Source organism: Alligator sinensis, unplaced genomic scaffold (assembly GCF_000455745.1).
Source record: "Alligator sinensis unplaced genomic scaffold, ASM45574v1 scaffold91_1, whole genome shotgun sequence".
In the NCBI taxonomy this organism is placed as follows: domain Eukaryota; kingdom Metazoa; phylum Chordata; order Crocodylia; family Alligatoridae; genus Alligator; species Alligator sinensis.
The window spans coordinates 885415-900938 of NW_005842569.1; the positions used below are offsets into that span (position 1 = coordinate 885415).

The 15524-nt window shown below is 44.8% G+C and overlaps 1 protein-coding gene across 3 annotated transcripts in view; it reads right to left on the reverse strand.

Moving 5' to 3' along the window:
* Positions 1–930: 930 nt before the first annotated feature.
* Positions 931–15524, reverse strand: part of CDPF1 (cysteine rich DPF motif domain containing 1) — a 37139-nt gene continuing 22545 nt past the window's right edge. For all 3 annotated transcript variants that reach the window (XM_006032388.3, XM_006032389.3, XM_006032390.3), the window contains 3 exons: positions 10687–10806; positions 9539–9650; positions 931–3368 (listed from right to left, as the gene is read on the reverse strand). In XM_006032388.3, coding sequence (XP_006032450.1) covers positions 3258–3368; positions 9539–9650; positions 10687–10799 — 336 coding nt within the window. In that variant the 5' untranslated portion in view covers positions 10800–10806 and the 3' untranslated portion in view covers positions 931–3257. The remainder of the gene's footprint in view (positions 3369–9538; positions 9651–10686; positions 10807–15524) is intronic.

Consider the following 15524-nt stretch of genomic DNA (forward strand, 5'->3'; position numbering starts at 1 on the left):
TCATTTATTGCTAGAGAAGTCTGAATTCAATATGACCAGTGATTTACAGCTGTCTAGTTCCCTTTTTGAAGCAAATAAGTTTGCCACCCTTTGCAGGCTGTATCCTGCATTTTACCAGAAAACTGCAAATTGGATCCCCTTCCTGCAAACACAGTGTATTACTCTTTATTTGCATGCTAACGTACGTAAGTAGTTGCACAATCAGGGTCTGTGTTAGTATTTCCAAGCTTAGTCACGAATCCTCCCTACTTCCACTGGTGGGTATCCCTGGAAAAAGTGTGGTCTTCTGTAATATTGTTGTACCATCGCAAGTAAAACTCACTTAATGTAGAACTTTCTCCTTAATGATTCTGCCTTCTCCTAGCTTTCGATTTACATCCTGTTTTGGAAAATGCAGGGAAGCTTCGCTTAAGTGAGTAATCTCAGTGATGCCACTTCTTGTGTGAGCTTGAACACAGAAATAAGTTTTTGTGGGCACTCAAACGTTCTGTGGTAGTGCAAAGCACTAGGACAGCTGATATATTAAGGTGTTTATTGCATAGTGTAACTTATGCACTTTGAGGACATTCTTAAAGGAGAAGGTGACAAGAGTGAATTTAACCTTGCAAGTAGAAAGTCTGTCCGCACAGAATGAATTGCAGGATTGGAGCTAGAGTGGAAGGGGGCAGCTAAGGGTCCATTCCTATGAGCCTTATGCCTGTAAGTAGTCTCACTGAATAGCCTTTGGATTAGGTGTTCCTTTTCTGATTTGTTTTGTTTTTTCAGCAAACATCAGGATCTTCCGTCAATGATACAGGTGCAACAGTAGAAGAGGGTGGCAGCCTCATGTTAGCGTTACAAACTGGTACTCGCACAGTAGTGATCAAAGATTTCTACTGTTTACATTCCACTACTTGATAACGATTGGTTATGTTAAGAAACGCATGCATAGTTCTTATAAGCAATGTGGGATTTGGAAGTACATAGTTTATTGTAGGTCTTTACACCGTGAGAAATGGTTCAAAAACAGTAATGAGTTCCAGAATTTGACTACTAAGCTACAAGTTCACATCTGGCTGGGGTCAGCCATGCATGTTGTTAAGTTACTGTCACAACACTTAGGGATATGAATACTGAGTATAGTAGTCTTTTAGCTTAGATCACATACTTATCCATGCCTTATTTAGTGAGCTAAATTAACTCTAATTTTCATAGAAGTACTGTCCTTCAAAGCTTGAGAAGGGAAGTAACTTTAAGTTGTATTGAAGTGGTGTCTACAAACCCACCAGGCCTCTTGTACCAGATGCTGAACAAGTGCTGAACTAAATGACTGTCTTTGCCCAAAAGTACTTAAAATAACTCAATACTGGATTAGACATTCATTTTTAATAAAAAATAAATGGTTTAATATACCCAAAACAGTCCACTTTTTTAACTATACAGTCCACTTTTATACTATACAGTCATAGTATATTACAAAAGCTGAGAACATGGGAGATGTTAACCAAGACATTACATTCCTAGAGAAGAAGACTAGCAAGGTCCCCTACCAACAGTGTTTTCATGTGTTCATGAAGCATTCTAGATGTTTCCTTAAGAGATGTGCATCCAAGTGACTTTATGTGAATATTTTATAAATAGTCCATGCAACTGTAGCAAAGCCAATAAGATGATCATGAAGAAAACACTTGAGCCAGGTAATTCTTTCCCATAGTAATTGCTTAACCTATCCATGACTCGCCATATTTACCCAAATCCAAAATGACCCTGAATTTAAGATGGCCCACCCCAATAATTAGATTCCATATGTGGAAACTTTATAAATTTGTTATAATTTTTCCATGTATAGAAATCTAATTATTGGAGGATCATCTTAAATTTGCCCCAAACACCACTGCATTGGGGAAAGCAGTGGAGGTAGCAAGCACAGGGTGGGGATTGGGGGGACTGCAAAGGGACAGGTAGGGAGCAGGTAATTTGCCCCCTCCTGTCTGTCCCTCCACCACCACCTAAACCCATTGTGGCTGTGTCTATCCCCCACGCAGCCTCGGGCCCTCCCCTTCTCTCCTTATCTTGGAATTGAGTAAATATGGTAAATTTAATTCTATTTGAATTCCTACTTCAGCTGTCATTTAGTTGCCCAGTTCAGACCCGATGGAACTTCTTGCTGGCTATCCTGCTGAGCTTTATTTGCATTTTGACCTTACCTGACAGTGAAATGAAAGGCACCAGCTCTTTCTCACTTGTAAAGAAAAACATCACGCAAGAAAGTTAGCTGCCCCGTCCAAGATCACCCTCATGTGACCAAACACCAAAGTGTTTTCAAAAATGTCAACTCTGTGTTCTGTGTGTTCTCACTTTTGAAAGTGTGACGTATCAGATTCTTCTGTCTACCTAAAATTTGTTAAAGTGAGACTGTCAGGCTGACAAGCTTAGATTAGATTGTCAGGTAGACAGATGGTAAAGCAGGGTGGAACCTTAGAGGCAGACTGGCTCAGAGAGGTGTGAGCTTTGGTAGGAAACAACCTACCTGATTAGATGATAGTATTTATTCTTGGGTAGTGTAAACTAAGTTCCATAGAAGTATGTTGGCTTATACCAGTTGACAATCTGCCTGCCCATTAAAAACATTTTTGTATTAGTATCCAACATGACTGATTATCATTTAAAAAGTCAGAATTTTAAATTGTACTTTTTAATATTTTATGGTGTTACTTTTTGTACATGTCATTTGGATTATGATTACAGGGCAGCCTGTTTCCATTTCTAATTTTCCTGCACCAAGTCAGTGTCATGGTGCCTTCATTGCAAACCCAGGAATGTCTGAATTTGAATGTACTTTCATGATGATTCCTTTCATGACTTACTTGTGGTAAGTTGATGAAAGTCATTCCTCTGTCACAAAGGTGTAAAATTCATTTGTCTCTGTGGGCTGGATCTGGAGCACAGGGCTCCTCAAAGGCTGGGTTTAGACCCATCTCAGACAGCAGAGCAAGCAGCAGTGGCATTAACCACTGCAGGTACCTGAGCTGCTGTCTCAACTCAGAGTGCCACAGGGGTTAACACTGCTGTTATTCACCCATGGCCACCACCAACATGAGTCCTCAAGTAGGCTCCATCTTCCTGGAATTTGACCATGAGTCATGCCCTGTTGCACTGTCCTCAAAATTCCCAGCCTCTCCAGAAGTCCTGCATCCCAGATGAGACAGGTCCGCATGCAAGATGTGGCCTGCAGGCCTTGTTTGACACCCCTCCGCTGTCATAGAGAAGGAAGATTTTTAGTGGGACTTTTTTTTATCCAAGTCTTCTTGTATTTCCAAAGGAAACTCTTCCAGGTTTTTCTTAACGCAGGGGAGGCAGAACCTTTTTGAGTAGAATAGACTACATTCCTGTAAGGAAAATATGAATAATTAACAGCGTACAAAATGGAATTGGCTATATTTCAGCTTTTTCTAAATTATACTGTGTGTTCCCTTCCTCCTCTCTTCAGTCAAGTAGGAAGAACATAATGAAGGGGTCCTTGCACCATGGCAAAGTTGGGATAATGGGAATGAAGCCTGAAGGAGCTTTCTCCCTCCATGACTCCAGGAAAGGGCCAAAGACAACTGAAGTCCTTATGCCTTACTCCAAAGGAAGCTACAGGAAGCCTTCTCTCAGGGCAGCACGTAGCTCTACAACAGTTCAACTCTAACTTGTTCCAAAGCCTCAGATCTGCTGCAGACAAGACCAGTCATTTCCCTTATCTGGAATCAGGGAATGGCACCTGGATCTGGCATGCTTCAGATACCTGGTTAGCCAATGCTGTAGGCCCAACCTTTTTTACCCTGAAATGTGGTTGTTATGCAGGAAGTGGTCAGGGAACAGATGCAATATCTTAATCTAGCTTGCACTGCCCCAGTTGGCCAGCTTTGCAGACAAATTGACTGGGTTGCATTCTTTGCCCTGAGAGGGTGTAAATCTTGTAACTTTGCTGTTCTCCAGACCACTAGATTCCATATGGGATTTCACAGCCAAGATGCAGCTGGCATTGGTGGATTATTCCTGTGGATTTAAATACAGGTGATGACATCAGCTCAGATGGATGAATATATCTTTGTGGAGGCAGCAGACTCCCTGGATGTTACCCGAATAGTAAAGTGCTCCTTCAGGGCTGGCTGTATGACTGACCTTGTTTTAGGTGACTGGTTTGCATGTATCAGATTCTCTGCTCCAAATATCACTTCATGCATTTCAGTGCCAGGTTAACTCCATGGTTTTACTAAACTGATAGATCTAATTCTCTGTAACTTTTCAGGCTAGTGAACAGAAAATTGTTGCCTGGTCTTGCTTCTGGTGCCGAGCATATTGCTTCCTTCATGCAGTCAGAGGTTGTGTGGCACGTTAAGAATTTGGCATCGGTTTAGACCCCTTAGAAAGCCCCATTTACAAAATGTTATATTTCTATTATATGGTCTAACTAGGCTACCTACTACTTTTGCCCTGTGGGGATCCTTTTGTTGCTTAAATTGCCAATGAAAAAGTGGAGATGTGAGTTTAAGCTGCTGTGGTATTACTATTTGCAATGCACTGTGCCCCAAGCAAGTAGGACTATATCATGCTTGGCCTAGGACAGACACAATAGGAGAAAGCAACATTCCAGAGAGCCTGTGAGGAAGGAGACAAGAGTGGAAAAATTATCCCCACTTTGCAGGTAGCAAACAAAAGCCCAAAGAGAAGGCACAGATGCACCAAATTTATTTACGTGCCTCGGTTGCACTGAAATCATTAGGCATTCGGTGCCCAAATGGAAGGTAATGCCTTTATGGTTCTGGGCCTAAGTGCCCAAGCTCACGTATGTAGGCTGTGGCACAGCTAAGAATGGAGTGCTTCCTGTATGCCAAATCAGTGCCTTATCTACACATCCCACCTGCTCTTTTGACACCTTAGAAGATGTACAGTCTATGGATATTGAAGATCATCTTTAATCCTAGTCCTGATGAGCGCTGTCAGGATCCAGAGGCATTAGACCTGGTGGGTTAGAGTTAGGGGGTGTTACCAGCATCCATAATGGGGGTGGGGAGCAAGACGAAGTTAAACCAGGATCATGCACCAAGCCAAAGGGTTACTAGAAGTGGATGTGAGGAAGTAAGCCAAAGTCAAGGTAGGATTCACGTGCCGAGCCAGTGTTTTACCAGAAGTGGATGTCAGGAAGAAAGCCAAAGTCAAAACAGGTTCTAAAGTTCAGGGACTGGGTACACAGGCAGGAATGAAGGAACAAACACCAAGGAAGTCACACAGGTAAGAGTTACTCCCAGACTGAAGCCAGTCTGTTGTGCAGCAGGGCCTAGGTACTTGCAAGAGCACCTTAAAAGCAGTCCTAGAACAAATCCAGCAGGCTGAGCTGGGGCTGCTTAAGGGCTTGAGTGTTGCTGACCTTGTTGCCCAGCTGCAGTGCTGAGGCCTTACAGGTGTCAGTGTTGTAATACCATTGGCCATTCAAGCATTGCACTGTTGTGCCAAAGGTCAGCATCTGAAGTTGTCACTTGCTGTGATGTGCCTATACATTCTACATTGGTGGGTGGGGGGCAGGGGGAGGAGCAGTAGTTTAAGATATTTCTATTAAGCTAAACAGCCCACAATAGTGTATGGGTAGCTCCCCTAATGTACTATTTTTTGCTTGGAACAAGCTCTGAAGATTTGCTCAAGCAAATGCTTTCCCCAAAATAAGGTGGTGGAAGGTCATTGTAATATGTGCTGCAAATTGCATCATAACAACTGACTAGAGTGAAAATAACTGAAATACCAGTAAATGAAAAATAATTGAAGGTAATATACTGAAGAGTCCAATTATGAAGGAAGCCCAGCTATTGAGAACATTCATCGTGTTTTGCTGATGACACTTCTGCACATCAGCTGTAAATGAATCCATTATTGCCTGGTAAATTTAAGTGGTATCTCATGATTATGTTGGACTTAGATCTGAGAGGCCCAACAATGAAAGGTAACAAATTACATCCAGTGTCCTGGGTCAATTTAAGGAAAGACAGTTCTTGGGTCTCTCTAGTGCAGGGGTCAGCAACCCCTGGCACGCATGGTACACGAGGCCATTTAGCTTGGCACACCAGAGCTGGCCTGGGCTCTGGGCAGCTGTTGCCAGCCATGGAGTCCAAGCTGTGCCCAGCAGGCCACTGACAGGCTTCAAGCCCTGCTGCAAGCAGTTCAGGCTCCATGGCTGGCAGCAGCTGCCCAGAGCCCAGGCTGGCTGCAGCCAGGAGGCTGCAAACAGCTGCACCAAGCTCCAGAGCCCGTGGCCAGATTCCATGGTGGCAGCGGCTGCACATGCATCTGGGCAGATTGTGGGGGAGGGACCAGGGTTGTGCTGTTCTAGGTTCCTTCCCCGCTGTCTGCCCAGAGGTGGGTGTACACCTGCCACAGCCACAAAGCCTGGCTGGGGCTTCAGAGTCTAGTGCTGTTTGCAGCCTCCTGGTTGCCTACCACAGCTGGCCCAGGCTCTGGGCAGTTGCAAACAGGGCAGGCTGCAAACAGCTGCACTGGGGTCTGGAGCCCCAGCACCAACTCCATGCTGGCAGCAACTGCACGTGCACCTTGGGATACAGGGTGGGGAAGGCACAGGAACAGCATGATCCTGGCCCCTCCCCCACCATCCACCTGGAGGCACGCATGTAGCTGCCGCCAACAACGAGGATCGGGCCCCTCACAGCTCCCCTGTAGTCTGCCCTTAGCACAGGAAGGTGAGGTGTGGGTCAGGGTTGGTGTGTTTTTGGCACTCCAGCCAAAAATGCTACTGAACCCTGCTCTAGTGGAATTACAAAGAACAGTAGTAGGCAACTGTCGATTCTTCTAGATCATGGTGTATGCACGAGAAGTCACCAGGACCTTTGACACAAATGCCTAGGCAGAAGTATGAAGGAGTGGAGGCTGCTAAGACCTTCCATCCCCTCTTCAGACAAAATCCAAAGGCCAGACTGAGTCCAGAGGTTCAGTGCTTCAATGGCTGTAGTTATATGCACATCCAGAAAACAAACCCAGGTCTCTTGTGTGGCAGGCAAAGAGTCTACCACCGAATCACAACAGTGTGTACAAAGTAATGGAACTAAAAGCAACCTGACTCTAAAAGTTGTCCATTCTAGCAATCTGGTTCTTCACTACATAGTTCCAATGAGGTAAATTATAGGTGGTTAGCTTCACAGGCTCAAGTTATAACATAAATACAAGCAGATCAAGAGAGGGTCTGGCTTGATTCATTGATACAACCACAAGTCAAGGAGCCATAGACCCTTGACTTGTAATCCTAGCTCTAACTCCCTCTGTGGTCTCGAGGAAGTCACTTAACCCATGTCCTACTTTCCCCTACATGAAAGAGGAATAATACATATTTACCTGCTGGATGCAGGTGTTTAAAGTGTTAATTAACATTTTCTGTAGCTCTCTTCCTATCTTACCAAAGTGTGTGTTGCTACATGTATTTAATAACCATACTTGTACACCTAGCTCTCAAGCGGGCAAGCCAGTTTGGTAGGAAATTTATTCCAATATTTTGTAGCCTTGATCCGATCGACTTCACTGGGATTATTTCTCCAGGATCAGGCCCTTGCTCAGCTGTCACTTGCCTGTTCAGGTTAGCTACCCACTGCTGCATGTTTAGTGTCATCATTAAGAACCTCAGAGGTTGGTTTTTTTTTCTTTTGCTTTGAGACATACTATTCAGAAAAATCTTGATAGCTCTAGAAACAAAAGAAATGTGCATAAACAGCTAAAGATATGAAATGGCTTCTGACAGCATAATACTAATGCCCTATACTTTGTTTTGTCCACAATGAATCAGAACATTTAATTAGCTGCATTAATCTCTTAAATGGCAGAGCCCCTCCTTCCTATTAAGATTCACTGTAATGTGCTTGGCTGAAACTTCAATTTTGGGACAAGTTCAGCTGGTGGAATTGAAAATGCCAGGCATTTTGGAAATCAGTTGCAAAAGTATACTGATCATTAAGGATGAATTTGAGAGCCTGTTACTCTTTTTTTTTTTTTTTTTTTTTTAAACTAACAATTTGAGCAGCAGACAGCTGGAATAAAACAATTATCAGCAGCAATTTATAGTTTGACCATTTTCCAATTTCCATTCATCTAAGTACTGGAAGAGATTTCAGAAGGGAAAATAACTATCAGGAAAAAAGTGTTGCAACTTGGTTTCCCCCTCCCCCCTCTCCCCACCCTACCCCACATTAAACCAGTGAGCCAGATTGCTTCTGAAGTCAGTTGAATTGGTACCAGCATTCTTGGCCCAAATTCATCTTGAAAAGAGGAGCAAAGCAAAATTTGGCCCTCACTTCTTCAGATATGTAAAAAAAAAAAAAACAAAACAAAACCCCCCCCACAAAAAACAAAAACAAAAAACCCCCTTGCATTTGTCCCTCTGCTTCTTCAACCCTAGATTCCATGTAATCAGACTGGTATTCCCCTGACACTCTCCTCTAATCAAGTATATGGTTTGTTTTGCCATAAGTACAAAAGGCCATCAAATCGGGGAATGAAAATACTACGGCTTCAGCAGTAGTGACATTTTTTTTTTTTTTAATCACTGCTGTCGTTCACTACCTGACCCAGTCTTTTACTCACTAATGACCACTCTGATGAAGCTGGATATAGCCCCAAACTACTATAAGCAGAGATGAGCTGAAAGAACTTTGGAAACTGCCAAAACTACATATTGTGATGCCATCAGCTGAGTTCCAGAAGCCTTAATACTTAAATACCACTCCCTTAAGTAGGAAATGCAAGTGTTCTTAATGAAGAATGCTATCGTTCTGCTGCTACTGGACCAATGGGGTCATGCTTTGTCATTTCTAACATTTTTGGATGATTGTGCATCTTTTGTCTCTAGCCATTCAAGAGTGTTCATAATGACTCTTGCTGAGGAAAAGGCTTTGATTTAAATTTTCTTGCACTGTCCTCAAGTAAGATTCCAACTGTCCCACTGCCCTAAAAAGTTGTGTTTCAACTTATCTGCACTCAGCTTTCAACGCTCTGCAGATTTGTGCTGGGCTCCCAGGAAGTGCCACTTGAGGGGAAGAGGCAAATGTGATGTTTAAACTACCCCTTGTGCCTTCTAGACTCTGGGCTGCTTTAGGGACTGAAATGGTTTCTGGCTTCTTTCGACAGTATTTGGTGCTGGAGATTTATCCCACCTCACCCTTCCCCTGCACGCCTTTTACACAAGGATTTGCCAGGGGACATGGAGGTAGCATGGCTTTCTGGAGGCCTGTGTCATACCTGTACTGGCAAACTGTGGTGCTTTTATAGCCGCTCTACACTGGCAGGGCAGTGAAGACAAAGGAGAAATTGTTTCATGTTGTTCTGAAAATCTGGAAAAAGATATGACCTTATGCAGCAACTTTAACAATGCTTTAACAACATGAGAAACCATGTTTTACAGGAACTGGTAGCAGAGAGAGCTGCTTGGTACACTGCTGTCACTGTTTGATCTTTTCCCCAAGAGGTCACTGAGTCTGGAACAAAAGCAAGCTATAAAATGCACCATGCATCACATGTTACTTACTGTGCCAACACACACCCGCCTGGTACACAAACTGCACTGTGATCCGAGGATAAGGAATTTGTCCTTGTCGGGGGTGAAAGGATCCTTCATGACATAGCTTTCTTCCAGGAGGCTAGGAAGGAATCAGCTCCCATTTAAAAAATGGACCACTTTGCAAAGGAAAATCTGCTAATAACCATTTCATTAATGCAGGGTGATTTCTCAAAAAGGGTGCTATAGCACACTGGAGTGCTGTGAGATCCTTGTAAGCATGCCATAGGGTACTGCACAGTACTAGCACTGTTGTGTGTGCAAACCCCTACACATGATTCACAAGATAAACTCAAAGATTTCAAATAGGAATCCACAGTGTCAAAAGCAGTCTGCCTACCAGTTGTGGTCTTTGAGTTCTTTGCAACAAAAGAATTGCTTTCACGCATTTTTCAACTACAGAAAAATAAAAGCTGGTGTTAACTGAGGGGTGCTTTAAGTCTAAAAACATTGATAACCACTGGATTAGTAATGTATGGGTGTTCTCAGTGCTCCACCTTTAAATGTATCCTGTGTTTTACAGGGATTTCTCTAGGCCATTTTAAAAAATATATGCATTTTCTTTTGACAAACGCCTTTACTACTTCTAGTTATGTCACTCCTGTGAACTTAGGGTTCAGCCTTTCGTAGGCAAGAGCTGTCAGCATGTAATGATAACATGATCTAAAATATTCTGAGTTGTGCAACTGTTGCCTCAGGACTACTGAGTTGGTTATCTTTCATTAGGTACTTGGCAACTTGTGTGAGAGAGCTCAAGACACTGTTCCTGACTAGTTCTGGGCACAACCCTGCTGAAATTTAATGGTGTTGATTTGCATACAGCACCCTGCAGGACTGGATTACTATTTCATGCATTTCATGTAAAATCAGAGATTTAAAGACCATGGTGATATTGAATCTTTTTTTTTTTTTGTAAATCTTAGAAGGAGGAAACGGCATGTTTTTGTTTGTGTGAGAGACAGTAAAGCTTTGAACCATGTACCTTTAACCCATGTTCCAGATTAGGTATGATTTGATTGGACTTCTGTGTTGATTTTGTATAGTGCTACACTAGTCCAGATTATGAGATCCCATGGTAATGAGATCTGCTATAAAAAAAAAAAAGAAACTATACTTACACAATAGAGCATGTGTTGGGAGGTTTCTGCCCATAATAACTGTATGGAGCTGTTAATCCACATAACTGGCACTCAAAGACTCCTTTGGGCTGAGCTTCTTTGTGGGTATCCATTTCTAAGCTGCACATGTAAAAAACAAACAAACCACCTTTTCAATTTGGAATACAGTTGTGGGAGCATCACTGAAGGTGATAAAACTGGACTGCTCTAGTACCACTGTCTGTGGTACTAAAGCATGTGAGAAAAGATTTCTTTCCCCACAATCAATAGTTGGGAAATAATTTTGGTTGGCAAGTTCAAAAGGTTTGAAGAGCAAACTGCCACTTATCTTTTCTCCTCTTGCAGTTGAGGTAATGGAAATGTATAATCCACACCCCCTACACAGCTTTGAACATTTCAGCCTTGGTGCCTTCTCTAGGAAGGTATTATTTTAGAGTTAAATCCAAAAAAGGATGTAGGTGCATACTATGGGACATAAACATCTTAAGTGCAAAATGATGATCCTGAAAAATCCTGTTTAGTTGCTTCCTAAACCTGTGGGACATCTGAACTTCCCTGATACCTCATGTTTTGACTCTCAAGTTCCCCTCAAGGCTACTTAGTCTCGTGTCTCTATGCACACCTGGAAATATGTCAGTCTGCAAGAGACTGAGCAGCCTTGTGCCTATCTCTTTGCCTAAGCCCATGAAGGATTCATAAACGAGGATTTCCTTTGCTCAAGTCACCTGAAAGTCTTGATCATGAAGTTATTCTCAGAGGCCTATACCCCAAGGCTACTGGCTAAGGGAGTAGGGGCATACTCACCTACTCCTGTGTAAACTTTTCCATTGTACAGAAAAGAATTCACGATTCATTGGATCTGAAAGAGCCCAAGGGACTTATCCTCTAGGCTAGTAGTTAGACCCACTAGCTCTAGGGAGGTGGCAAATATGGATATAAATTCCCTCAGGCAGTGAAGGAATTGAGCCTTGGCCTTCCATTTCCCACTATTTCTAACCACTAGGTCAGTGTTTCCCATCCTTTTTTGCCCCATGGCACACCTACCTAAATAAAAAAGTACTGCAGCACACTGGATTGGGGGAGGGGAGGGGGGTGGCAGCATGCAGCCAGCTGGACACTGACCGGGGGGGGGCAGCCAACTGGAGGGCATTTTGGGCTGGAGCCACGCTCCCCATCTGTTTGTGGCTCCAGCCAGGCAGCAGGGTGGCTCCAGCCGAAACTGCAGCAGCACACCCGGACGTGCCTGATGGCACACCAGTTGGGAAACAGTGCACTAGGTAACCACTAAGGAAGTAAAAGCTGTTCAGTCCTTGAAGGAGAGACCATAGGGCAGCAACCTTCAGAAGTTTCTAGGCTGTGGACCCTAAATGGAGGGACACATCTTTTTACAGCTCTGCTCAAGGGGCTGGACTTCAGAGACACGCCTGGACTCAGTATTTCCTATTGGCTAAACCAGTGACTATCAACCAGGACACTGCAAGATCCTGGATAATAATCACAATATTAGCACTGTTAGATGTGCAAACACTTACACGATTCAGAAGATAGATATAGGAATTTCAAATAGGAATCCACAGTGTCAAAAACATTCAGACCTGTTGTGGTCTGAGTTCTTTGCAACAGAAGAATTGATCTACTATTTTTCCCTTGTCAAAAAAATGAGTGAAAGGTAAGAACCAGCCCTTTCCAGGATGCCTTGAGTCTTGAAAAGTTGAGAACCACAGGGCTAGACCTAGATACCCTCTGGTCAGTACACTAGCTATTCTAGACTTAGGCGAATTAATGTATGGGCCCATAGGGGCCCAGCCCAGAGGCCCCCTGGGTGCCTGGGTTTCCTTGGGAAATGGAGGGTTTCCCCTTGCAGGCAGGCAGCATTCTAGCCTGCAAGGGGTCCTGCTTGGAGCTCCCAGGAGCAAGACACGTGCACAGCCACACACATGCATGTGGCCAGGAAAACAAAGGGGCAGCATGGAGAGCAGCTCCCTGCAGGTAAGTCTATGGAGGGGAAGAGGTTAGGGTTGGGGGCAGATCAATGACCTCAGGGAGGGAGGGAATGGGGCAGAGGCAGGGGCTGGGGCGGATGGGGAGTGGGACACAGCCAGACAGTGCATTGGATCTGGGGCCGGGGTAGGGAGCCAGACAAAGCCATAGGCAGTTCATCCAGGGGGCATAGGGGAGGAAAAGGGGGCTCGGCTCCCCACCACTGCGTGCACCCCCCAGGGAGGTATGGGGTGGCATGTGCCCCCTCTGTATTTGTGCATGGGGCAGATGCAGGCTGCTTGCTGTGGGCTCAGGGCTCTCCACTCTGCTGCCTTTCCTTCGGGAGCCCTATGTTGGCTGCATGCCCCCACCTGCCCAGCAGCAGTTGGGTGGTGAGTTGTGCCTCCTGCTGCTGGGCAGACAAGGCATGCAGCTGGTGTGGGGCCCCTAGGACAAAGGCAGCAGAGAGGAAATCCCCAAGCCCACAGCAGGCAGCCCACATCCACCCTCGCCCCACTCAGCTCCTCTCTGGCTCTGTGTGTGTGTCTTGTTGGGGGGGGGCAGGGAGGAAAGGTGGGCATGTGCTATCCCACCCCCAGCCCAGACGCATCCATTCAGCCTCCCCTGCTGGGCAGGGAGGCCCACCCAGCAGCAGTAGCACCAGGAGCGGAAGGGGCCCCTCCCCCCCGGAGTCTAGGTCGCAGGACTGGGGCCTGGCTGCAGGGGTGGAGTGGTTTCAGTTTCTCCAGGACTGAAGTAGCCCTGTGGCCCTGCTCTGGGCAGAGGGAAGACAGCAGGGAGTCTAGTCCAGAGACCACCCAGCCCTGGGCAGCCAGGAAGGCTCGCACCTTCCCCCTCAGCCCTGCTGTGCAGGCTCAGGCAGCTGCCCCTTGGCACTTTTACATGTGCTCCGGGGGTGGGGGGTGGCACTTCAATTAGAGTGGCTCTGAAGCCATTCTAATTAAAGTGCTGCAGCATCTCATGTATCAACATCCCTGCGCTTAAAAATGGTGGTGGCGGCACTTGAACTAAAGCTCATTCATACTCGAGGCCATCGGTATAGCCTGTATTTTTCTTATAGTAGTTTACCGTAACGTAGATACAATGTAAAATGTGTATGTAAAAAAAATAGTCAAACAAGAATCTACATGACCAGTAAATTAAAATATCTTTCCTCTTGTGTTATTATACATTGATGGTGATCCCATGCATCTGAGTAATTTTCCTACGGCAGTTGTTTTATTCAGTTTTGTGCATGGTAAAATTGAGTACTTAATTTCAACATCATGTTTTATGTTCTATTAATGCACCGTGTAAACATTTAATTTTATTAATGCTTTTTGATGCATTCATGTTTATAATGGGGTGTGGCAGGCCCCCAATTTTCTGTTTGCCTGCAGCCCCAATAAATCTTAATCTGCCACTGATTCTGGATCTCATTCTGAATCACTTAAGCTTCAGAGTGCATGGGGAGAACTAAATACTTACCACTGGTTCTGGATTCCACTGCCATGGTCATGTGCCTAATCCTTTGGTGCCTACATATTTTTTTTCTTTTACACTCCTTGTTTATCAAATAAGCCTTTAAGGGTTGATCTTTAGGCCTCTCTTGAAAATGCTAGTCAATGAGTTAAAAATTGTGCTCTCTCTAATCCCATGCCATTTTAAGTCTGGGACACACCTTTCAGGTATATCATAAAGCATATGGAAATATATTTTATCAAAAGCATATGATATTACATTTTTCATATGCACAGCCAAGTGTGACCAAATTTTGACAAGCCCAATGCCTGCATACACCTGCACAAAATTAACACAGAGCCATAAATTAACCATAGATGCTTGTTTGCGTGCAGGGTTACCCAATTTGAATGCACAAATATGGCCACGCCTCTTAGGCTGCTTGAAAATTATCAACAAGGCATTCTTCCTGTACAATTCCAGATACTGTTATGGCCATACCATGCTGCAATTCTGTCAGACCTTATCACCCAAGCAGAGTTGGCCTGGGTCAATGATTAAATGAGAGCCCTGTCTAAAACATGCACCCGGGCTGCAGGAAATGGGGCTGAAGATCTGGCAACTGGGACCCTTCCTTTGGAACTGGTACCAAACCAGTGTCCTAGCACACTGTTTAGGCAGAATAGTGCTGCTGGAGGTGCTGTTGTAGATTAATAAGAAATGGCACCCTGGTCACTTGTCATTAAATACCACATCACATCACCATATCACATCTGGGTGCTAGAGGGTCGCACCCAGAGAGTCGTGGTGGATGGGTCGGTTTCAACCTGGAAGGGTGTGGGCAGTGGGGTCCCGCAGGGCTCGGTCCTTGGACCAATACTCTTTAATGTCTTCATCAGCGACTTGGACGAGGGAGTGAAGTGTACTCTGTCCAAGTTTGCAGATGACACAAAGCTATGGGGAGAAGTGGACACGCCGGAGGGCAGGGAACAGCTGCAAGCAGACCTGGACAGGTTGGACAAGTGGGCAGAAAACAACAGAATGCAGTTCAACAAGGAGAAATGCAAAGTGCTGCACCTAGGGAGGAAAAATGTCCAGCATACCTACTGACTAGGAAATAACCTGCTTGGTGGCACGGAAGCGGAAAGGGATCTTGGAGTCCTAGTGGACTCCAAGATGAACATGAGTTGGCAGTGTGACGAAGCCATCAGAAAAGCCAATGACACTTTATCGTGCATCAGCAGATGCATGACGAATAGGTCAAAGGAGATGATACTTCCCCTCTATTGGGCACTGGTCAGACCGCAGTTGGAGTACTACGTGCAATTCTGGGCGCCGCACTTCAAGAGGGATGCGGATAACCTGGAGAGGGTCCAGAGAAGGGCCACTCGTATGGT